Source organism: Triturus cristatus, chromosome 3_1, assembly GCF_964204655.1.
Source record: "Triturus cristatus chromosome 3_1, aTriCri1.1, whole genome shotgun sequence".
In the NCBI taxonomy this organism is placed as follows: Eukaryota; Metazoa; Chordata; class Amphibia; order Caudata; family Salamandridae; genus Triturus; species Triturus cristatus.
Window position 1 is genome coordinate 66,227,661 of NC_140583.1, and position 24,387 is coordinate 66,252,047.

Genomic DNA, 24,387 nt, shown 5'->3' on the forward strand with positions numbered 1-24,387 from the left:
GTCTACGGGGGGGCAAAGGGTTGGTGCAGTCACAGGGTAGAGTCAAGCTAAGGGCATGTATAGGCTACTGGGGGGTCTAAGGGTTGGGACAGTCACAGGGTGGGGTCAAGCTAAGGGCATGTATAGGCTAGTGGGGGTCAACGGGTTGGTGCAGTCACGGGGTGGAGTCAAGCTAAGGGCGAGTATAGGCTACTAGGGGGTCTAAGGGTTGGGACAGTCACAGGGTGGGGTCAAGCTAAGGGCATGTATAGGCTAGTGGGGGTCAAAGGGTTGGTGCAGTCACGGGGTGGGGTCAAGCTAAAGGCGTGTATAGGATACTGAGGGGTGTTCAAGAGTTGGCGCAGTCATGAGGTGGGGTCAAGCTAAGGGGGTGTATAGAGTACTGAGGGGGGTCAAAGGGTTGGTGCAGTCACGGGGTGGGGTCAAGCTAAGGGCATGTATAGGATACTGAGAGATGTACCCTCTGCCAGCATGCAGGTGGGGTCAAGCTAAGGGCGTGTATAGGATACTGAGAGATGTCAAAGGGTTGGCGCAGTCATGGGGTGGGGTCAAGCTAAGGCCTTGTATAGGCTACTTAGGTGGGGGTTAAAGGGTTGGTGCAGTCACGGATGGGGCCAAGCTAAGTGGGTGTATAGAGTACTGAGGGGGGTCAAAGGGTTGGTGCAGTCACGGGTGTGGTCAAGCTATGGGGGTGTATAGGGTACGGGGGGGAGGGGGTCAAGGGGTTGGTGCAGTCACGGGTGGGGTCCAGTTAAGAGCGAGCCACGTCCCCCCGGAAGACTAGGCTACAACAGGGAACGGGCCCACGGCTGCCGCCAGCCCAGGCCCAGTGTTTACCAACACAGAAGCAGATGCTAAGAATGGAACCGAGGCCCACAATAGCGCGGGAGAAGGTTCCTCCCGGGGAAGCCCTCGTCCTCCGCTGCCTGCAGCCGCCCCCGCGCACCGGCCGAGGTGACTCAGGCCCAGGATCCCCCGCCGCCGGTGAGTCATCGGCGGCGGAGCTCCGCAGCGCTAGGCCGATGAGTCACCGCCGTGTGCGCCGTGTGTGCCGTCGTGACTCACCTCTCCAGCATGCCGGGCAGCAGCAGCCGTGTCATCTGCAGGGGAGAGAAGGGGCAGGTAAATACAGGGCAGTGAGGAGCGGCCATGAGCAGAGGAAGCGTGACTGGGGAGCGGCGCTCAGGATACTAAACAGACAGTCAGCCTCCCCCCCCCCCCCCCCCCCCGCACACACACACACACACCCTCCCCGCAGCTCGTATCAACAGCCTGGAGCCTCCACTGACCCAAGGTGCACTCAAACCCCCTCTCAGAGCACATCAGGCGCAGGCGGGCTTCAAGGCGCTGAGCAGCATCGCACACAATACTTCACTGGCTACACTCTGCATCGGTTTACATACACTGACTGCCTGCAGCGAAGGCCGGCTCATTCACAAAATGCAGCATAAGCCCCCGCAATCAATGCTTTAAAATACACCTACACGTGATGCTTTTAAAACTCGGCGCCCTGTTCGAGTCCGAGCATCTCCAGCATACTTTAAAGTGCACATATACATACTGAGCAGGCGCGCAACGCCCATTGGGCTCATAGGGCTTCAGCCCCGCCCCCTCACCCCGTGTGTGTCCGCCCAGACTGAGACAGCTTCCCGGGCACTCACAACTGCGCCGAGTACTTCACAAGTCTTTAAAAGCCAATGTGCTTGTTATTAAGGCTTTGTTGTGTTTACACCCACCCCTGCATCTCCACTCTGCCTATTGCTTGAAGAATCACCCCCCCACCCCCGCTCAACCCCCCCTCTCCCCCCAACTCAAGACCGTGCATTCCCAAATACCATCTGGACGTTATCAAGGCAGGAACCAGCCAGTGCCTGGATGTGTGGTTGGAAGGTAAGGGCACTGTCAAATTGGATTCCTAAATTATTTACAGTGTCGTGTCAAGGGCTAGAGGGCCGGCCAGAAGGTCCTTCATCAGTCTGGTGACGTAGGGACAAAAAATACAATCTCTGTTTTGTCAGGATTACATTTTAATTGGCTGATGGACAGCCAGTGAAACACATTAGAGAGGCAGATTTGATGGTTCAAATCTCTTTATTATTGTTCATAAACAAGGAATTCAGCAATACAAGGCCTGAGGTCCATTAGCGGTATTCTCGTTCCAAAATTCCTGAATAATCCAAACATACCTCCCACCCAACCCCAGGACCAAAGCAGTACAGCAAGGTTTAATAAAGCGAACTCAAGAACTCAACCAGAGAAGCAGCCAATGGGCATTCACAGTGAGTTGCGCGGAGTCTCAGACGAAGAAAGCGTAAGAATTTGGGGCAGGTAAGTTCTCGGAACTCCGAGGACAACAAGGTCGGGAATGGCGGCCATAGGCCCGAGAACAGGTTCCTTGGTTCGATACAGAGAGAGATGCGCCCCATCCCTAGGGTGGGCTAGAGTCGATGTAACCACCCCTGGTCTGTCAGTATGCCACCCGTGCCCCAATGTGACAGGATGTTTCGTAAAGCTGCACCTGAGCCTAATCCAAGGTGTCTGTAAGTGCATTAGGATAAGCTCAATAGAACATAAGCACGGAAATGGGGGAGATGTGTATTGAAATGGGTGTCTGTCATCCAACATCTGTGTCCAATAAGATGCGAGTGTAGGACGTTCCCATAGGACATGCAGTAATGAGCCCAAGGAGTCACAGTTGCACCAACACACAGGCTTTCGATTCCGGCTGCCACTGTGTAAAGGAGGAGGTGTGAGGTACCAATAGGAGGCAATCTTGGTGGGCGTTAAAATCCCGACCATATTACGAGCTGTATGCCTGGCGCAATAGAGCTGTATGCCTGGCGCAATAGAGCTGTATGCCTGGCGCAACAGAGCTGTATGCCCGGCGCAACAGAGCTGTATGCCTGGCGCAACAGAGCTGTATGCCTGGCGCAACAGAGCTGTATGCCCGGCGCAACAGAGCTGTATGCCCGGCGCAACAGAGCTGTATGCCCGGCGCAATAGAGCTGTATGCCCGGCGCAATAGAGCTGTATGCCCGGCGCAATAGAGCTGTATGCCCGGCGCAATAGAGCTGTATGCCTGGCGCAATAGAGCTGTATGCCTGGCGCAATAGAGGACTTTTTCAATGGCTTCTCAAGCAATTTCTCTCCTAGCTAACACAGATAAGGGCATGAGATAAACATTGAATGAGGTGGGGCTGCGTGCTGAGCCATGAAGCACTGCAATAGTTCGCTCACAAGCTGTGCAGGTGAAAGGGGGCAGCAGCATTTCTGGGCTTCTTTCATCCAAGAAGGAAGTGAGTCACTTCAGAGCTAGACCACCAATCCCAATTGACTGGTCAAGGAGTCTCAAGTGGGAGACACTATCGAAGGCTGCCAATAGATCCTGCATAATCAACACTGCCTCACCCTTTGTCTAGAGTGCCCTAAATATGATCTGTGGCCTCTAATAGGGCTGTCTCAGTGCTAAAGTGAGGTGTTAAACCAGACTCGGTGCAGAAGATCTTGATATCCATATATTGTGAGAGTTGATCATTTACAATATTTTCTTAAACTTTTGAAAAAGCAGGGAGAAGGGAAATGGGTCCATAATTTACTGGGCCTTTGGGATCAGCCGTAGGTTTTTAAACAAAGGCAGAACTTTGTCAGTTTTCCATTGCACCGGGACAGTTCCTGATGGCAATGAGATATTCAAAACTTTGTTTACAATGGGATTGATGACTTGTGCATGCATCGATGACGTGTGCATGCATCGATGACGTGTGCATGCATCGATGACGTGTGCATGCATCGATGACGTGTGCATGCATCGATGACGTGTGCATGCATCGATGACGTGTGCATGCATCGATGACTTGAGCATGCATCGATGACGTGAGCATGCATCGATGACGTGAGCATGCATCGATGACGTGAGCATGCATCGATGACGTGAGCATGCATCGATGACGTGAGCATGCATCGATGACGTGAGCATGCATCGATGACGTGAGCATGCATCGATGACGTGAGCATGCATCGATGACGTGAGCATGCATCGATGACGTGAGCATGCATCGATGACGTGAGCATGCATCGATGACGTGAGCATGCATCGATGACTTGAGCATGCATCGATGACTTGAGCATGCATCGATGACTTGAGCATGCATCGATGACTTGAGCATGCATCGATGACTTGAGCATGCATCGATGACTTGTGCATGCACTTGGAAAGAGTCTGATCACAAGCATACATTTTTCCAGGTTCCTGTGTCCGGTTGTAGGCATATACTTGTAAAGGGGTCCTAGTACGATTGTTGCCGTGATAACAGAACCGTAGCGCTGGGAGGGACTTGAATTAAAAGGATAAACAGCAGTGTTTTATCATTATAGGTTTGGGATGCGCATCAATTAGGAACCCTGTATCGTGATGCAGAAAAAAGCATTGCTGATGCTGGAAGTCCCGAGCGAGAGGAATGCCGTCCGTCTTCATGCTGCGCAGAGAGGAATCTATCTGTGGGCCAAGACACGACGAGGGATGACCACAGTTATGAAAAGCCATCACATTTTGTGTTTCTGGTCTTCCGCCTGCAGACGGTCTACACCCAGTCTGTGTTTCTTCCACTAAACGAATTCACTTTATGTCGAACTGGTTCTAGGGTTACAACCGTCATCAAGTAATGGCAATCGCACTGCAACCCCACTCCTGTATGGCATATGCAAATAAAAGAAATATTCCCAAAACAGAGAAGCTGAAAGCACAGAAAGAGAGCGGAGCAGAAGCGCTTCCTCCGTGAGATGGAGTTCAGCCAAGGGAGTGGGCAGTTGGTCCAAATGGAGCAAAAAGTAGTTTGCACATAAAGCGTCTTAAGTGAAAAAGGGCGTGCCGGGCAAGAACCGTTGCGACAAATGGGCAAGACAGTCTAGGAGTCGGACTGCAGAGCTACTCTGGCCACTGCCGCTTGTAGCTCACGATTACCTTGAGCTCCCTTGCGATCTCGGAATAAAAAAAGAGTAGGAAAGGATTGTTTGGTGGATGGGAATATCTGAATGACAGAAGACCAAATCCCCTGTCAAAAAAGGTTGTTGGTTCCTGAAGCTTTACTCGAAAGTTATCGCCGATTCATCTGGTATGAAGTGGCGATCAGGGAAGGCATATCCCTCTTCAAAATCAGAAAACCAGCCCGACCATCCCTCCCTCCCCCAGACCACAGGCAGCTTTGGCATTATGTATAAAAATATTCACGCAGCAGTGCAATAATAAAATGCGAAGATCGCTTGACGAGTCCATATCCATCAAATGACTTGCCAAGGCGGTGACCAAATGAATGAATCTGCCTCCAAGCAACCAGCTCGTGTTGCCTTCTTTGGTGTTACCTTTTTACTGCTTTTGAAACTTAAAGACTAGAGTCTGACGGGTGAAGATAACGAAGCATTTGTTCTTCAAAAATAACTCTTTTCTTCCCGCTCTTTCTGGTGGATACTCTAAGCTAACCACAGATTTCTCACCTTTAGAGTATGCCAAGGTACTGAGATGTTTCTAGTGCCGTATCGCCCTACGGGGCCTGCACACCATCCAAGAAGTGACCGAGCACCACCTTTGAAAGCGGACGTCCGTTCCTTTCTGTCCCTAGTCTTCACTGCGGACCTGACCCTCCACTCCCAACTTTGTTGGTTTTATGAAGACTCCAATATTTGTCTGAGACACTGTACGAGGGAAACCGTCTTCCTCAAAAAGAATCGGAATAAGGCTGTGCCGCGACTGCAGGAAGCCGATGTCAGCCATACACCTGCACAAAGCATGCCTGGGGTGCCTGGGCTCTGGTAGCGACTCAAAGCCGTATGATAAGTGCACCAGGAGGCAAAGAGGAAGCATCAGAAGAGGCCACGCTCTAAACAGAGTCCCCGCTCCAAGCTGTGGTGATGTTCTCGATCCAGTCAAAAGGTTGATCCCGCAAATTCGAAAATGCACCATAAGCTCATGAAACCAGTGGTAAGAAGGCGCCCAGGTGTCACTTGGAAGGTCGGGCGTCTTCGGACTCAGAGCCGGTACTTTTTTGGTCCCAGTGGGCCTCAAATTCCTCAGACTCCTGTTGACCCAGCAGCAGGTATCAGCCTTCAGGTAGACCATGCTGCAAACATCTCAGATGCTACCAAGTTCCTCTGGCGTGCCATAAGGCTCCATAGAGCTGCATGGGACAGCCTGCTGGAGCCTACCAGTGGCCCTCCCCTGGTGCAGACTGCCCCCTTAAGACCCGTTCCTGTGCCCATACCAAAGGAGGTCTACACTTCCACTCCAGCCCTGTTCTTTCCGTGCTGCTTCCAATGCCGACCATGCCCGTACCAGATCCAATTGAAATGCAGGTTTTTTTGTCCCCGAAGCGACATCTGCCTGCACCAAACCTACATCACGCTAAGAAGTAACTAAGGTGCAACCCATGGTTATACAGCCAGACCTGGAGCATGAGCCTCCTCCTTGGTGCCAGTACTAGGCTATCGGCAGATACGCAATTAGCTTCTCAAACTCTGATGTGGTCCAGGGCATACCCGATGTCCCTCAGGACCCGGATGACAAGGAGTCAGACAGCCGCTCCCCCTCATTAGACAGACTGCATCGAGACTTCAAAAAGCTGGTGCGCCTCATACCGCACTATAAACTAAGCTCAACTAATTCGCTGGTCCACCAACAAAAATAGAGCCTCTTTCGCTGCAGTGGCTCATCGAATAATACTGGAATGCCATGGACTACCATGGAAACCAGAGCAAATCTACTAACTGAACGTCTTAGAACAGGTCAAACTTCATCTTCGCCACGGTCACCATTCAACAAGGCCCTTATCGAGTCTCCGGACCACTTGGGCTCAGCCACGCTGCGCCTCTCCAGTCTGGTGATCCATCGCCTGACAAACAAGACCAGTCTCTGGCGACCCCGATTTGCTTTTAAAAGACACCCAATGCCTGAAAGTCGTGATCAAACAAGGCTCAAGTCAATTTGAGTTCTTCGCTTCAAACTGCCCCTAAAGCCAGCCACGTTTTACAGTTTTTGAATGTGGTGCGCCTTCTGGGCGGGTCCACCCACGCTTTACAGGACATAGCTTGTGAGACCATGCTCCGTTCTTCCAGGGGGCACCAGGGACTTACTGGCGCACAAGAACCAAGATGGAGCGGATGAGGCTAAATGGGAGGCGTGCAGCGACTGACACCCCCAGCTGCACAGGCCGTGCTATTGGCCCAGTCTTGTTTTCAGGGGGTGTCCAAGCATCCCTAATAAGCATGGCCTTTGATGGATCTGGATTGTCCACAGAGATGGCGTCTGTGCTAGCGCGATTCATAGGTAGTCGCGCTGCAGCTTGGTCCTTGGCGTTATTCTTTTCAGCCTGACAATTTCACCAGTGGTACAGAATATTTAGGGGCAATTCTAGCGGCCTAACAAACTGGCAGTGCCAACTCTCAGCCTGTGCAGCAGCCACCGCAACCCTTAGGGGCACAGGGCAAGGTGGCCGCCGTGCAGTTTACACCTGCATGGGCAGTTCTCCTCCAACTCTTCCTCCCTGGTTGCAGCAGCTCCCAAGCGGCTTTCATTTGCCCTGGTAGGCCCACCACCTGCTGGGAGGGGGCAGGATACCTGTAATCCGCAGCACGTGCAGGTTTAAATGGAAGAAAAGAAGGCGGGCGCCATACGAGGCTGAACCTACGGCACCGTGGCTTCAGACCGGTCACACCTTTGGACACGGCATCTTCTTGTTAGAAGTTTAAGGGCTGTAAGGTAAATTCTTCTTTCCTGGACTCTAAGAGATATCTGGGAAGGTCATGAGTGCAACTGAAATGAAGGTGCGTTAGGCGGCACCATGCATGGTCCTCTGGTCCCAGAGACCAAGGGGGCAGCAGGAACTTTACAGGCAGGTCCGGGGGCATGCACAGCGCAGGATGCACAGAGAAGGGCCAAGGGCTCCTGGTCACCACTCGAGCATAATCTTGTTGAGACCCTGATGAATGGGCGGCTTGTTTCTGACACAGACAGTCAAGCATTCTCTGCGGTTTGAGAGAAATGTTTTCAAGAACTGGGAAGCGCATGTGGTGTGCGCACTGCACCGCCAGTGGCCAGAGCACGGCCCACAGACCCTGGCTGCTGTGAGGGAGAGGTACGCAGAGCAGCGATCCTCACAAACAAGGGCTGAAAACAGGGATCTTGCCATGAAAATCCTTGTAAAAGCCCAGATTTTCACTCACAAGTAAAAAGCACAATTCTGCCGAAATGTGGGGAGAAACTACTCGACTTTGTCCACCCCACAGATTTAGTTTTGTGCAAGACTGCACCTGGGACCTACGGAGGCCACTCTGTGCTGTTAAGGAAGACCCCGAGGGTGCAGCTTCAGCACTGAGAAGCCAAAGTCCTGAATTGGGGGCCATCATGTTCTAGATTTTGCTCCGAAATAACTCCACATTGAATTGCAAAGCTCTCGGTCACCGCCCACTTCTAATACCTTCAAGCTTCCATCTTCGGCAGGGTGGGCTTGTATGGACCCAGCTTTCCTTCCTGCCCTGAATATACGGAGCAGTGTATAGATCTCCACATATAGGGCGACCATGTAGGTCAATAGTGCGGATAGTTGCCAGCCATCAGGCTACAGCCGGCCGACCGCCTACTCCGTAGCGAGTACTGGCACAACAATCCATGCTCACCATAGGGGACGGTTTAGAGGAAGGTCTGGGCACCTGTGGCCTTCTCTGTAGGTCCACCTGCTACCAGAGGGTAAGGCGAGGCTCAGTAAGTCAGCCTACAGTTTTATGGAGCTAGCAAGGGAAAACTGGGGTCTCTACCCCCCAAAACATATCCTGCCTGGAACGAACATTAGATGTGCCAGACAAGCACCATGGCGTGGTTCCACCCGTCTGCCACCTGGGTCGCATTCCCAGATTCAGAAATGTGCAACGACAGCTTGTGGAATAGAGCAGGCAAAACTGTTTCTCATGACGTATGTAACCCTATGGATGCACCAAAGCGGGGCTCCTCCTGGTATCCACAGATGCATTCTTGAAAAGAGAACAGCTTTAAGTTCCTGTTACCTGTTCATCAATGACAGCTGCAAAGCCTAGTTTTACAGGCCACTGGCAGCAAGGAAACAAGCAACGGCAACCCCAATTGGCCTCGCTGCTCCTGCTGAACATACGACGCCAATTGTCTTTGCCAATGAAGTACTGCCTTTCAAATGCTTCACTGTTGCCCTATTGGCCCAGAATTAAAATACACAGAATGTTTTCAAACAACCGTGGAGTTTTAGCAGGCATTATACGTAATAAGGGGCCATGTGGCAAACAGGACCCTTCACCTGGCTCCATTTTCGGAACATTCATTCTTTCTTTCAGTTTTGCACCACCTGGCTGTCAACAGTCCCATGTCAATTAGCTTTATTTTCAAGAGGCTCCATGTCATGTATAAAACTTTAGCCAAACTTTAAATTTCAGGCAATAGAAAGTTGCATTCGGAGGATTGTAGTTTACCTTTAACGTCATAACTAGGGGCGGACAAATAATTAATCTCCGCCGGCGATGCTCTGCCTATATGGGCTCCGGTGAAACTCCAGCACCACTGCATGGCTGAGTTTTTTCTGGCGCGTTGCTTATCACCGTTAGGTTGGCGAGTGAGAATTTGTATCCCTCAGCGCGATTTTCCAGAGCTAGAACGCCTCCTGGCAAGATTTGTCAATGCGGGCAGTTGCAGCCGTTTGCGTTGAGGAAGCTGTCGCTTGAGTAGAAAATCTACTCTAGCAGCAGAATGAAGCATCGCCCTCTGGCACGCTGCATGGCGCTGATTCTACAGTGCAGAACATGATCCCGGTGCTAGAAATCAGCGCAAGCAGCGCAACATGTCAATGTATACCTGCTCTCAGAACTACGCGGAACCTCGCTGAGTTTTTATGCAACTCCACAGAATTCTGGGGAGTGAAACTCAGTTCCACCGCCCCCAATTAAAACTAGAGGATAAAAACAAACCTGCACAGGGCTGATTCACGCCCACTCAGCAGGTAGGTTAGATGCACAGGATTACGGAGGCCATATAACACCCTGAATAATTGTAAAATGATAGTCCCACGAAAGGCAAGCTTTTTCAGTCTAAGCCTTGAATTAGAAATCAAACAGAAGGTATCATAGCAATCTGGGGAGAGATACTGAGAAATGTATTAAAAAGTATGAGCATGGATAGGCAGGGATCCAAGCTCAGGGGGACAAGTCAAAGACCAGTTCCAAATGTCACTGCCTAAGTCTCTCTCTCAGGTGTTCTCCATACTGAGTTTTACAGAACTCCTGGTCATCCTGGTGCCGAAGCAGACAGTCAGCTAAGGAACTTGACTCAGGCAGACTGAAGCTCCTCGTTCCGCTTCAGAATCATCTGAAAATAGTCCGAGGAGGCCAGTGGGGAGGGAGACATATAAAATAGTATTGGGTATGAACAGGGGTTGAAATGGGGCATTTGTGGTTTGCAAAGGAAACAGCAAGCCTCGCTAACGTAACTAGCGGTGGCCAAACGTTCAACGGGCCGGGTTTGTCTCCGTAGAGAAGCTCAATCCAACGGATTACAAACGAACGCAAGGAGGTAAAACATAAGCCATTGAGCGCTACTCACGGGAGTGACCCGAAGCACTCAAGTGAGCAACTGAGTCACATCCTTAAAGTTCAATGATTACAGGCAAAGATCTGCTCATTACTAGGCATTTAACGAGTCGGGCAGTGGCTTGCAATACAAGGCTGTGCCATTTGATAGAATTGTAAATATGTGGGAGCAGAAACCAAGTACGGTGTGGTGTCCCTGCTTAAATTGTAGCTTGAGACAGCACAAAGCGATGGATGGTAATCTGCTCCAAAGCAGCAGTAATTCTGCTCAATCATTTTTAGATACAACGCTGCATTTACAGACAGAGACCAACTATAAACATATTGGCCTTGGTCTATTCCTAAAGTAAAACTTCACCACTGGCCACGCCCCCTCGGTAACAGAACGCAACCTCAGACCTGGCTCTGCTCAGTTGACGGCATCAGAAATTAGCAGCAGGAGTTATTAGGTCACTTTGAAAAAGATGCAGCAATGGGCAATATGACGCAAGATTTTGATATTGAAAGACGCCAATCTTGATGCTTGTAGATAAAGTAAGTAGTTACACTGTGGAGCCAGACCACAGAAGATGAACCAGGCACCGCCTCAGCGCTCTCCTGAATGCAGGTAAAAGGAGGGTAAATGTGCAGACTGTTGAAGGAAGGAACTGTGCAGGATGGGTGCACAAGCAGAGAAAGGCTGAACATGCTTGCAATGAATGGACCCCCTAGGATACTAATTCATTGTAATACCAGCTCACGTTGTATTTTAAGATCTGGTGTAACAGTACGGTGCACAACTGCATGCATATGCAAGTCAGACGTTTGTGTGTGACATAGCTGTGCATAACCTAGAACAAAGTATCCCCTAAACTCCTCCTCTCCCGTTGGGCGTCTGTAAAATTTAGGTCTCTCCAAAATTACATTACTATGAGGTTTAAACCTTGCTTCTAACATTTTAAGTGCAGATACATACTCGTCTTCAGCAACACCCGCAACCATCACAGTCGTCCGGTGATTTCAGGTGATCACGGGTGTCTCGACTCTTCAGCCACGAGGTCCAGGAGGCGTCGACGACCAGGAGCTGGATTCGGAGTGTCCCACGAAGTCTGCAGCTTACTGAGGTGTCGGCAACCGGATTGGAGCCAACAAGCCTTGGCAACAGCAAGTCTTGTGGTAAGTGTAAAAGTCAGCGGTGCATACCAGCAAGGGTAAGTCAGGGCAGGCCTGGAGCAACCAGGGGAGCCCTTTGGTTCTGTAGAAAAGTCTTCTGGGGACCCACAAGCCAACCAGCAAGGGATCGCGAAGACGTCACGGGAGGATTCACTCACCAGGAGCCCACGGTCACTCGGGACTAGGTAGGCCTCTGATCTTCGGAGGAAATCCTGCTGGAGGCTTGGACCACACGTGGTACAATGCACAAGTTCGCAGAACATCATGAAGGGGTTACACTCGAAAATAGAGCCCGGTACCCAGGTATTGCAGTTCCTCGTCACTCGTGGAGTCCACTTGCCTCAGCGTCGCTGGGGACTCACGATGGCCTTGGAGAAGTCAGGAAATCCACTTCCGAAGCTGCAGGGACTCCGGACTACGGCGGGAGCGGGAAAGTTTGCGACCGTTGATTCAAGGTTTTGGTGCCTGCCAAGCAGGGGGAGTCACTCCTTTACTCCAAGAGAGATTCTTCAGTCTTCCAGAGGTAGTGGAACGTCGAAGGTCTAGGATTCTTCTTTAGAGCGTCGTCCAGGGATATCTAGTTTGCAATGGCAAGGGTTCCCTAACTTATACTACAAGGAAGGGAGAGACTAGCTCTATGACCCCACCTATGGGAGGGTCAGGGGAGTGGGTGGCTACACTCACTTCCCTTTGTCCAGTTTCGCGCCAGAGCAGGGGCTGGTAGCCCATGAACCGGTTTGAGCTGGCATATGCACATAGGAGCCTACTGCTCCCCCAGTGCAGGACTTCAAAGCACTCTAGGAGTGCACTCACCCAGCCCCAATACACTAAACCCTGTCTGGGAGGTGACCACACCTCCCTGTGACAGGATGCCTATTGTTGGGCCTCCTCCACTGCGAGTTTCGGTCAGCAGCAGGAGGGCAGCCCAGTGTCTGTGACTGGTGGCATCCATTTTGTGATGCCAGGGCTCTTCAGGATTCTACCGTGTTTCCACAGTAGGTACATGTCTATGCCTCTAGAAGGGTGGGATCATACTCCCACACCAGTTATTGGTGTGGGGGTATGATTCCAAAGCGTTTGACACCAAACATGACATGCTTTGATGCAGCCATCCCAAAGTTAGCATTTACCGCTAGGTTATAATGCACTTAAGAGTATATGGTTTAACCGCATCCACAAACAGCCACAGAGAATGGACTCTGAGAGCTGCAGAGGAGCCCTGCTCAGGCAGAGGCACCCCCTCACATGGAAACCAAGCACCCTGCCCTCAGGATTGATAGGGCCTGCCTCAGGGGTGACTGATAGGTTTATATGTGTGTGTAAGGAGAGATATAGTGAACCTATATCTCAGTGAGGTGTGCTAACACTACCTTACCCAGGCTGCAGTGGCAGGCCTGTGGTGTCAGATTTAGTCTGCTTCCCAGGGGTGGCATAATACATGCTTCAGCCCCTGGTGGGCCTGTGAAGTACCTATGCCCTTGGTACCCAAGGTACCATATACTAGGGGCTGATAAGGTACCACAGTATCCAATCACTAGTGCATCTAATATGCACTCCAAGTTGTTTAGAGAGAACAAAGAGGCTGGGGCCCTGATTAGCAGGGACCCAGCCAGACTATAACCAGAAAGCAGTGTAAACATCAGAAAAAAAGTGGGGGCAACATAAGTGCAGATCCTACTCTCCTACACAGAACTAATAGGTCTAATGTTCAGGTGTGCACATCACAGAAAGTGCATGCATCTAATGCCCCATGTGCACATCACTGTTGCGGAGCACAAAACGTTATGACATGTAATTGTAGACACACAATGTATAAATAGTTCACTGCAACGGCTCACTCCCACACAGCTTATGCCAATTCAGTCGCAAGTTTAGGTGTATATATCACTGTCAAGGTATGCATCCATATCAAGCGTGCATATAGCTGCAGTTTTAACACTTACTTAATAACACGGTCTACTAATAAGGTGTGCGCATCACCGATGCGCAACTGCAAAAAAACCTGTTCCCTCCTACTGATGAGCTTAGTGAGCACTGTCCTCTACGACTGCTGCTCAATGCAATTACGCACCTGTAACTAACAGGGCAGGGAACGCTGCCTATAATTTACCGGCACTTGCCTGCTTCAAAAACGTCCGCTTCGCAGAGACACAACCATAGTCCCTCCATGGGACTAAATTGGCCGCTTCACACAGGTGCACTTCCATCATGGGAAAAGTGCAGCAACTGGAACGTCACTTTAATCTCTCCGCAAATACATTCAAAATGGCCACCAAATTGACGTGACCGCCAACGTCACCGGCTGCAGGACTACAGTGAGAGAACAGTGAATGCCGCTTACTCGGAAAATGACCATTAAGGCGCACACGGTAATGCGACATGTCGACTGGAATGCTTGGCTAGTTTGCTCTGCAAATACAACCAACACAATCCTACCTTCCCCAAGATGACTCTAAATCTGCGGAGCAAGCAGAAGTCATCTCAAGACTAGAATACGGCAGTGCTACGTTATGGGGACTCCCAAAACTCAGCTTAGCCCCCCTCAGAGCATCTCTGAATGCCGCGACGAGGCTCATCACTGGTTTCAAGAAAACCTGACCCGGAAGAAGTTCGTGATAGAGCAGGGAGGCCGTCTGTTTCATTTAAGATAATATCAACCTTATGAGTCCGGATTCACCGGAAACATAGCGCTACCCACAGCACATTGTTCATCATTGAAAAAAAAGAAAAAAGTGGCGATAATGATTTTAAAATGTTGACTTTTTGAGAACTGGTTGAAATTAACGGCGCAGCTATCCATATATATGACCCTTAGACTTCTAAAGTAATTCTGGCCTCTATCTGCAACGGCCCTTTTTAAATATAATCATCGGTGGCTCTATCAGAACTCTCTAGAGACTTCATAAGCATCACCGAGATTTAATATCTTCATACACGGTCGGACGAGTCTTTGCCCTCTGACTATAAGCAATTGAAGGCTTTGAGACAAATGAAATTCTTGGGTCTCAATTATATAGAAATAGATTTATATGAAAACCTTTTGTCCTGAAGAAGGTGAAGAAATGATTGTTCACCGAAACGCCGCATTGACTCTTCATAAGAAAGTTTGCTTTTTAAATATGTTACATTTTAATGTATACGGATTGTAACTTCTCTGTGAGAAGATGTTTATTTATTGAGAACTAAGAATTTTTTGAGAACTTGAAATTTCTATTCTAAAATGAATATTTTCTTACATATCAGAATCTTCCATATTATTATTTTTAGCTTGAATTGGTCATAGCAGGTAAATAAGATTTTAGTACACTTTGCAGATGAATTACTGTATCTTAGAAACTATACATAGCACATGATCCATACTGAGGGAAGCTCTTATATACAGAGATTTTTGCCCAAAGCATAGTTCCTTGAAAAGGGATACCTTGTGTTGTTTTATATCCAAGAAAACCGACCACATCTCTCTGGACCTGAAATCAAGGATCCAGCTAAAAATTGCATGTATGACCCATAGAGCACCACACTTCAACACTCCTCTTTACCTGACTAATAAGCTCAAACTATCGGGGGACTCCCGGCCCTCTAGGACCAACAGCACATTGCTGCTCAAGCCAAAGAAGAAGAAAACCTAAAATTGTACATTCTCTGGTATTGCCCTGAGAATCTGGAACTCCCTACCTGTGGGAACAAGACTGATCCCCTCAACATTTGCCTTCAAAAAGGAAGTGAAAGCCCTACGGATTAACACTGAGCTGAACTAGATGCTTCGCTCCTTTTGTCTTCTTCCTCGTTTAGCCGACTAATCTGATACCTGACATTTGATACGGCCTTAGTGTCGCCAGTTAATATGTCATTGTATACCTGATGTATCTTTCTCTACTTTTCTCTCACAGCTATCTACCTATGTCTTCCACAACCCGTATGTAAAGCGCTCTGATACCCGCTTGGATCATGTTCGCGCTATACAAAACTTTAAAAATAAATAATAAATAAAGATGGTTGCCAAGCAGTGACGTGACACATACGTCACTTACTGCCAGGCTACAGTGTTGGGAAACGTTAAAGAGGATCGCTGGCTCGTCATTTTCTTCCCAAAGGGGAAATACAATGATTGGGGAGTTGAAAAGACACCACACGCAGGAGGAACATCTTCTGGCACCAACAACACCAAAGCTAAACCTGAGACCACAAAGGAAGGCCAGAGCAGCAAAAAGGGCTTACCATGACGTTTTTCCTGAAGTAACTACTGCATACAAAAATCCTGCAGGGGCTTCAGCACCAGGTTTCTTTACACCTTTGGAAGTACCGCTGCATCCTAGTACTACTGGTTTAGACTCCACAGACCTGGTCTTGTGGCTTGAACTCAGGTTGACCTTTGCTCTGTAGCAAAGGCAGCTGCACTGTTTCATTATTGTGGGAGCCAGGGCTGGGGGCTGGGCCGAGGTTCTGCTTACAGTTTTATGGTGTAGATGATTGACATGTCGAACATGACGTGTGGGTTTTGCTTGCACTGAGGATTTATAGATATTGTTTTTGGAGCTCCATAAGCTGAGGCACTGCACATGTTCTGAGGTAGTCAAAGGTACATTGGCTCAAGTTAGGCAGACGCTCTGGGATGGGGCTCATGCACTGGCTGTAAAACCTGGTAGAGGTGGTGCACTGGCCGAGGTGGTGCACTGGCCGAGGCGGTGCACTGGCCGAGGCGGTGCACTGGCCGAGGCGGTGGAGAGGCCGAGGTGGTGGAGAGGCTGAGGTGGTGGAGAGGCTGAGGCTGGAACAATTTGTTGCAGTGCAGTTGTGGCATTGGTGGGGTGAGGGACTGAAGGCATGGTTTTCTGGTTGCTGTGGACGACTCATTGCCCAGGATCCTGCAGACGTTGTTTTGTGGCACGAAGGTGTTGCTGATGTTTTTGGGCAGTGTTAGTGAGGATGGTGCACTGTACTATTGGTCGAATAGTGTACAATCTGCATAGTCTGGGACTCCTGCAGTCGTTTGTATTGTAGACGGTGCATGGGTTGAAATTCTGCACAAACTGTTTTGTGGGGTGGACAAGGCAAAATGTTTTGTGGAGTGGATTGTCTGCGGTCCTGCAGACGGCCTTACTTCGACTCCTGCATTACCCAAACAGTTATACAGACTGATGATGTAAATTTATTTTTATGTTTATCCTAAAAACAGTTTGAAATATTAAATTGTTGGTTTGACTTTGGAAATTCTGATTTCTTATAATGAGGCGTGACACACACATTAGCTGTGCGTCAGAGGAGTGCTAAAGCTAGCTTCAGAAAGGGAGAGCTTTAAAAGGTTGCTTGAGCCAGCAGCGGTGAGGGGGCTGCAAGGGAAGCGCGTGTCGGGCTCTGCGTGGGCGGGGAGCTGCGTGGGAGAGCAGCCTGCGTGGGTGTTGGTTCGTGTTGTTCCGGGGGAATGTCTGAGACTAACGCATTGGTTCTGTCTATAGCAAGAGTAGAGGGGGCGGAAGATGCACCAGCGGGGGGCGGGAAGAGACAGGTTCATTGGGAAATGTTCTGCAATGCGAAGAATAAGAAAAAATTGGACACCAAAGCTCAAATAGAGATTTGTTTTTGTTAATGTGTTTTGGAAGTGTCCTAATAGGAGGAAAATGGTCGCAACAAGTGGCGTTTAAAAAGATGAGCCTTCAAACTCCTCAAATTAGCATTTGAAGATCCACTCCAATGGAAGCAAGCCACTTGGAATATCACGACAAGGTACGTACAACAAGCTGCCACCGGACCTTCATGAAGGCATCGAGGATACGTCTCTACATTACTCGCAAAGCTTGCTATGCACACTGTTCATCGTGGAATTTAATCCACCACCTAAACTACAGGTAGATGAACCAATCTAGCAAGACCATAGGACATTGACAAGATGGTGCATCAATGTCAGACGCTGCCAACGCTGGGGCTTCTTTTAATAATCAGTCCTTTTCCATTCAAGGCCATTCTTTGGGTGGCATGCAAGCAACCGTGTACACTCTGACAGATTTCTGCCATTTGTCAGTCCCACCATTAATTTCAAAACAGCACAAGTACATTTTATAGTCAGGACATCAAATTTCTAAGTCTGCCTTAAAATATTCCCCTAAAATAATTTAAAAATGCAGTTTAGTGGCACATCAGCCGACGCACTCTGGCCTCCCAGTGTTTCATGAGTACACTAACATTCAACTGTTCTTCTGAAAATATGCCTCATATCAAAAAGAGTCTTTTGTAGGGGATTTTAAGAATGAAATAAAACTTACTTTGCTTGTTTTGGTGCTCCTTTCCCACACTTTACCCAATCACAATTGGTGCTTAACCTCTTCAGTGCCCATGACGAGCTGGACTCGTCATGGGCCGCGGTAGCGCTGTGCCCATGACGAGTCCAGCTCGTCATAGACCCCGCCCGCTAATGCAACGGCCGGCACAGGGCGGGGAAAGGGGCAGGCACTGAAGGGGTTAACAGGCACCTTTGTTGACAATTGACAAGAATTGAACTAGCATGGTTACTGACGTCAACTGAAGCAACATTTTAAAGATATACTCTTGTGGCTCAGATACATTTACATGTGCTTGAAACCAAAATAGGCCAGAAGTATTGGTAATGCCACGATTACGTCAGCCCTTAAGTGGTGGCTAGATTTGCACTCATGATGTTATTGTTACTTACCCTCGGTTTAATTCTGTGCACTAATAGCACCACTGCTACTTTACCCATATGTATGTGAGTGGGAGAGGTTGCTCGAAAGGGTTCTTTGCATTGGCTGCTCTCCTGAACAGGAAAACAAAAAGTCGGTCTCAAAAGCTTAAGCCCAGCTAGAAACACTGACTCTGGAATAAGAAACTTTCAACAGTACAAGCGACCTTCAGGAAAGCCCACTGTATGGTCGATAAGGTCACTCTTTTATTATATCCTAGAAATCTGTGACATACTCCGGCTTTTCAGATGGAGCTGATAGAGTGCAGAGGGGATGCTGTGAAGAACAATCATGGATGTTAACATTCCTTCGAGTCTATTAGGCATGTTGTTGTCTAAACCACAAATGTCAATAATAATTTTTTTCTGCTGGCCCTACCTGCCAATTTTACTGACTTGTTACAGCCAGATATGGGATGCTGGACCGCTTTCAAAAAGAGAGAGAAATCCCTTCAGAAAATGTATATTTTTACACAGACTGCATTAGCTCAACTAACAGTTAAAGAAATGGGAGTAATAGACTGGAGTATATTCTCAAAACAGTGATGCTTTTTACAAGGACAATCTAACGCGAAGGAGGGCAAACTGCACAACAGGTAACCCAGCATCTGCCGCAATACCCAGTGATGGAAGGCGGTCTCAGGACATATTGAAGGGAGTGCAGGATCCTGAATCCAAACTAACAGGGGCCAGGAGCTTAGGATGTGAATAAGGATTCCCATGATGCAGAACTAGGATTACAAGAAACTTCCTTCTCAGTCAAGTGATTTTCATTATATGCCTAAACTTATAGTATAGCAGAATAATACCACACGAAAAGGGTCAATAGATAATAAAACTGATTTGAAAACAATCAAAGATGGCATTTAAAAAATACCATGCATCGGATGGCCCGTGCATCGGATGATCCATATGGGTGTCTACATTTAGAAACCAGTGTCTAGAAAAGGGTGGAAAGACTGCCTGATCACTGATTTGTGCAATGTCTAAATGGGAACAATTCCTAGCAGGCCCATAATGCCAGGTTATCCTCGTGGTATGGGCTTGTGGTCCCCACAGAGGGGGTTTGTAGGCCTTCCTTGAGCACAGCGTTAAACATGAACTGTTGGACTTGGCCCTTTTTCCCTGAAATTTTTCACTTTCATGGGAAACTACATGATATATGAATGCAAGTATTGAATGCTGTGCAATGGTGCACGCAGACAGAGTTTTCCCATTTACACCTAAAGCTTTTAAAATGGATGCCATAGCTGTGTGGTTGTGCCGTCTGACTGAGCTGGGTTAACAGTCTAGTGGTTATTTCCCAGCAACCCCAGCTTTTGGAGGGAAGCCTGGAACCCAGGGTGCTCTACCCCTCCCCCTAGGCCAGTTAGACCCAGTTTCCCCAGATGCTTCTAGAAGCTTCTGGCACTGTCTGGAAGGTGGGGTGAGGGGCGTATAAAGGGTGGAGCTGGGCTGCCATGTGCTCAGTCAGAGGGTGGACCTGAGAGAGAGGGGACCTGCTGCCAGGGGTTACCGCCACATGGGCCTGTGTGCTGGGCCCTGAGCCTACCTACCCCCCTCTACTGTCCACAGGGCGAGGGAAAGCTATAGTTGGGGCAAAGCAGACCTGGAGAAACCTACGCAGGAGTTTTAGGCGGTAGGGCTTAGTCAGGGACCTATGCCGCTGGAAGTGACAGGGCTTAGGTGCTGCCTTTTAAGCTGAGTGAGGGATCCTGAACTAACCCACTGATCTGGCCCGGCGGGAGGAGAACCCAGGGGCGACCTGCAGAGACTAATTAGTCCGTCTCCAGCCCCCAACTCAACCCCCCCTTAAGACACCCTGAACCAAGGGCGCAGGAACCAGCAAGCGCCTCGTGGGACCCTGACTGCAGTCCCTGCGGAGAGAGAGCGCTATATACAAGCTGCCTGGGGAAGGAGAGCGCTATATCCGGTGAGCGCTATATTTGAACTGACTGGTCTGCTGGTGGGCGCTACCTTTCCACTCCACTGTGCTGTAGCAATATTGTCGGTATATTGACGCCAGCGGGAGCCCACCCCATGGTTCTGGCACCTTTTGAGAGTACTTAAATCGGCGCGGGAGCCCACCCCTCGTGATGCCGCCCTTCGGCGCTAGTGCCAACTGCCTCGGCGCTTAGTTACAACAGCGGGAGCCCACCCCACGTGTGTGCCGTACCTTAGGAGGGAGCCTACTCCTCCTCGCTGGCTGGTGGTACCGCCGCCGCCCTGGCGCTGCTCCGGAGGAAGGCGCTGGGGGTCTGATGGCTGCCGCGGCCCCCTGAGTGAGGGAAGGGCTGTTGTGCCTGGAACCAAGGCCGCGCGGGCCTGGAGTACGCTGGGAGGCATTGCCCGGCAACAGAAGCCCCGGCCGCGTCATCGGCCGCGCCCCCGCGACAGCCGCGCACGGTTTTCCTGCTGGCCAGCAAGAAACCAGGAAGCAGCCCGGGTGAAGGACGAGGAGCCGGGCGGGAGCCTACCCCGCGCTGGCCAACGTCGACAGACTTCGCTCCGTGGTGGGGGCCCTCCAGAGGCGGAGGAGAGCCCAGAGTGCAGCGGGAGCCCCGCCAGCTCCATGGTGAAGCCCCGGGCTCCAGGGGAGGGACCCGGGTGAAGCGCGACGTCTGCAGCCTCGCGGAGGCTGCCTCGTAGTCCCGGGTCCCAGGAGGGGGCCCGGGTGAAGCCAGAAGAGGCGGAGGACACCCACAAGATCCCCGGTGAGTGGGGGCCCGTTGAAGGAGGAGGGGGGGTACGGGGCACAGTGTCGGAGCCCGCCCCCGTTGGGCGTTCCCGGAAGACACCAGGAGTGTCCGTGCCGGCCCGGTTTCCTCAGCTGCCCCGGCTGGCAGTGGGCAGTTGCAACGTGTGCCCAATTGGCGCGAGAGCCCACATGGGGGCATCAGGACACCGGTCCAGGCTGCCTTGGGCCCCTGTGAACTGCGCCGGCGGTGGACTCACCTGCCCAGCCCCCAAGGAGTGGGGAGTGGGGCTGGGCTCGGACTAGTGCCGCAGTGGGGGATTTCAGAGTCCCGGAGGGGACTCCAACCCCACGTTGACTCGCTGCACTCTGCACAGCTGCCCCGCAGGACAGTGGGAAGCTGCAACGGCCTAGAGGGATACTGTAGGGGGTGGACACATTGGAGGCCCCACTGACATGCCCGGATGAAATGCAATGTGTAACGCTTTGAGAGAGATACAGGGTTAGCGCTACAGTGAACTGCAATGCCAGATGCAATGTTCTGATTGAGTGGTAGATTCAATACCCTGATTGAAAGCTCTGATTTGAAGCGCTATGTTTATAGGCCATGTTCTGGGCGCTATTGAGTTGCTATGTGCAGCGCGATGTTAAACTGCCATATTTAAAGCGCTATTGAATTGCTATGTGCAGCGCTATGTTCAACTGCCATATTTAAAGCGCTATTGAATCGCTATATGCAGCGCTATGTTTATATGCCATGTTTTGAAGCGCTACTGCATTGCTAGGTGCAGCGCTATGGTTATATGCCATGTTCTGAGCGCTATTGAATTGCTATGTGCAGCGCTATGTTAAACTGCCCTATTGAAAGCGCTATGGATTTGCTATGTGCTGCGCTTTGATTCCAGGCCAGGTTTCGATGTGTTAATGACCTGCCAAATTTATTTCTAATGCACTGCTTTTGATCCTAGTGTTGAACGAGATAAAACTGATTGGTTTTATTCAACCTACTGGTGTGGTGTCAATTATTGTGTGCGTTTCCTGTCACAGTGGATGTGTGTGCTGTATGGTCACTTTACACAGAAGCCCTTGGATGCCTACCTGCTCGCGCCACGCTACCCCCATAGGGCCTGGTGACCCCCGGTCCTACATGAACCAATCCATCAAGTAATAGATGGTAACTAGACCCATTTATAGAGAGCCATAATTGTCATTGTTTTGCTATTTAGAGGTCTCTTTTCTAGACCGTAACACAACACCCCTTTAACACCCAACCTTTGTAGTGATCTCTCAGCTTGAGGGGTTTGTTTTTTAAACAAAATGAGAAAGGTTATTATTTTGTATACTCGAAAATCGTGAACCACTATTGGAAGGAAAGACGTATTCATAACAATACCAGAAACATTGGTCGCTTGGAATCAACAGAAGGCTTGTATTTTGATTTACAGAATAGGGGGTTAGAGTTTTTCCAGCAAATATTACATGAGCCCAAAGGGAAACACCTATGGTTTGGGAATGTTTGTACACCTGTGCCAGAGATTTTTTTCCAAAAACTATCCGCCTCTTTGGTCCACAAAACTATCTTTTTTTCAGCATATTCAAGTCAAGTATTGGTCAATCACACTTCCACCAGCCTTCTGACTTGGCCTGAAATACCACGCGCTTTCTTCTTTGCTAATTTAAGCATGGTCCTACTCTCCTCTGAAGGTCTCATCAGGGAGGGGATAAAGATGTAGCTATCCTTCCCTGAAAAGCACAATCCTGATCCATATACTCCTAGGTTCGCCTAATTACCGCCTCCCATTTACTCCCACTTTTCACAGTAACATCAGCCTGTGTAATACAGATTGTCATCACATCGAAGACGGGCCACAGTTTTTTACCGAGCGTGCCGTCTCTGCGTTGATTAATGGGCAAGTCTAGCTGGCTTTGTATCTGGTTGTCCTTTTTAGTAGTGGCTGGATGTAGTGCTTTATCTGTGAATAATAATAGAAGTATTTTCGAAACAGAACACTTTTCATAAATATAATTCTCATTTTCTACCCTTGCTGGACCTCTCCTTCTATGTCCATAGGACTTTATAGCGTGCCACACGTTTCACTTAAACACATAGGACTTAGAGGCTTCTAGATGGATTAATCAGTTGCATTCTGCAGCTCATAGGACTTTCTATTGTCGGGGGGAGAGGTGGCGTGTCCAGTGCATTTGTGTAAAATGGGGTAGTTCTTCTTTGTTTTAACTTATGCCGGAAGTTATTTCTTAATGTAAAACACTGCCTCCTTGAGAACTTCAGGGTCTCAAGATCCTTTCCTTCTGTGCGCCGACACTTTTTTTTTTTTTACAGCAACTTCATTTCAGTTTTAATGGGTACAGGTCATCAGAGCATTTTATACCGCCATGATGATAAACAACAGATACAAGATTAAGGCGTTATGCTGTGTGATCACAGACATTAGAACATTTGACACATTCATTATGCCACTTACGCAACACCTTCTACTTTGTTGTGTAACACAGCCTCAGTGTCCAGAGTCCACCTGAAAGAGGACTGTTGAAAAGCCTTTCACTCCTCGCGCACTAAATCAGTGCATGAGTCGGGGGTTCAAGCGGGTGGACGGCATCCAACCACTATTCTCACAGGGTGAAAGCCGCCCACCCTGCCAAGAAGTTGGACCCCACTGAATAACGTGCTGAACTCCTCCCGGTGTCATTTCCAAACACCAGTGTAATGTCCAAACACCGGGACACTTTCAGCAGCGCCTGCACGTTGTCTGCTTTCCATCTGCAACAAGCAACAGCGTGCACGCGGGGACGAGGCTCTCTTACTTCAGACTCCTGCTGGGCCCATAACAAAGCAAAAACCAAAGGAAATGATGGACAGAGTGTTGAACATTGCAAGCACTCACCCCCAGTCAACTGATCTGGGTTTAATCCATCACCGTTCTTTAGCCCACTCTTCCACCCCAGTTCAGACATGGCCATATGCAAATCAGTCTGACCCTGTGCCTCATGGAAACAGTCCAGCCCGAACTGCCAAGCCATGTCTTCCCTGGACCGGAAACAAGCTTCCTAGGGACCGGTTTCTGGCATTTCACCCGTCTTCAGCCAAACTGGAATGGCATGGTGAGCAAAAAAACGATGGATTTAGGCCCAGATCTCTGTACTGGGGTGAATGTATGACATTGTTCTGCATTCTGTCCATCAACTGTTGTTTTTGCATTTGTCACCCCGAGTGGGACGGGTATGCTCAGACGTG

The 24,387-nt window shown here is 49.6% G+C and overlaps 1 protein-coding gene across 1 annotated transcript in view; it reads right to left on the reverse strand.

Annotated features, from left to right (window-relative positions):
- The window catches only part of HSD17B12 (hydroxysteroid 17-beta dehydrogenase 12), a 400,959-nt gene that overhangs the window by 124,161 nt on the left and 252,411 nt on the right, over window positions 1-24,387 (reverse strand). Inside the window, exon 7 of the mRNA XM_085643463.1 lies at window positions 1,066-1,100. Within this exon, the coding sequence (XP_085499589.1) occupies window positions 1,066-1,100 (35 nt within the window). The remainder of the gene's footprint in view (window positions 1-1,065; window positions 1,101-24,387) is intronic.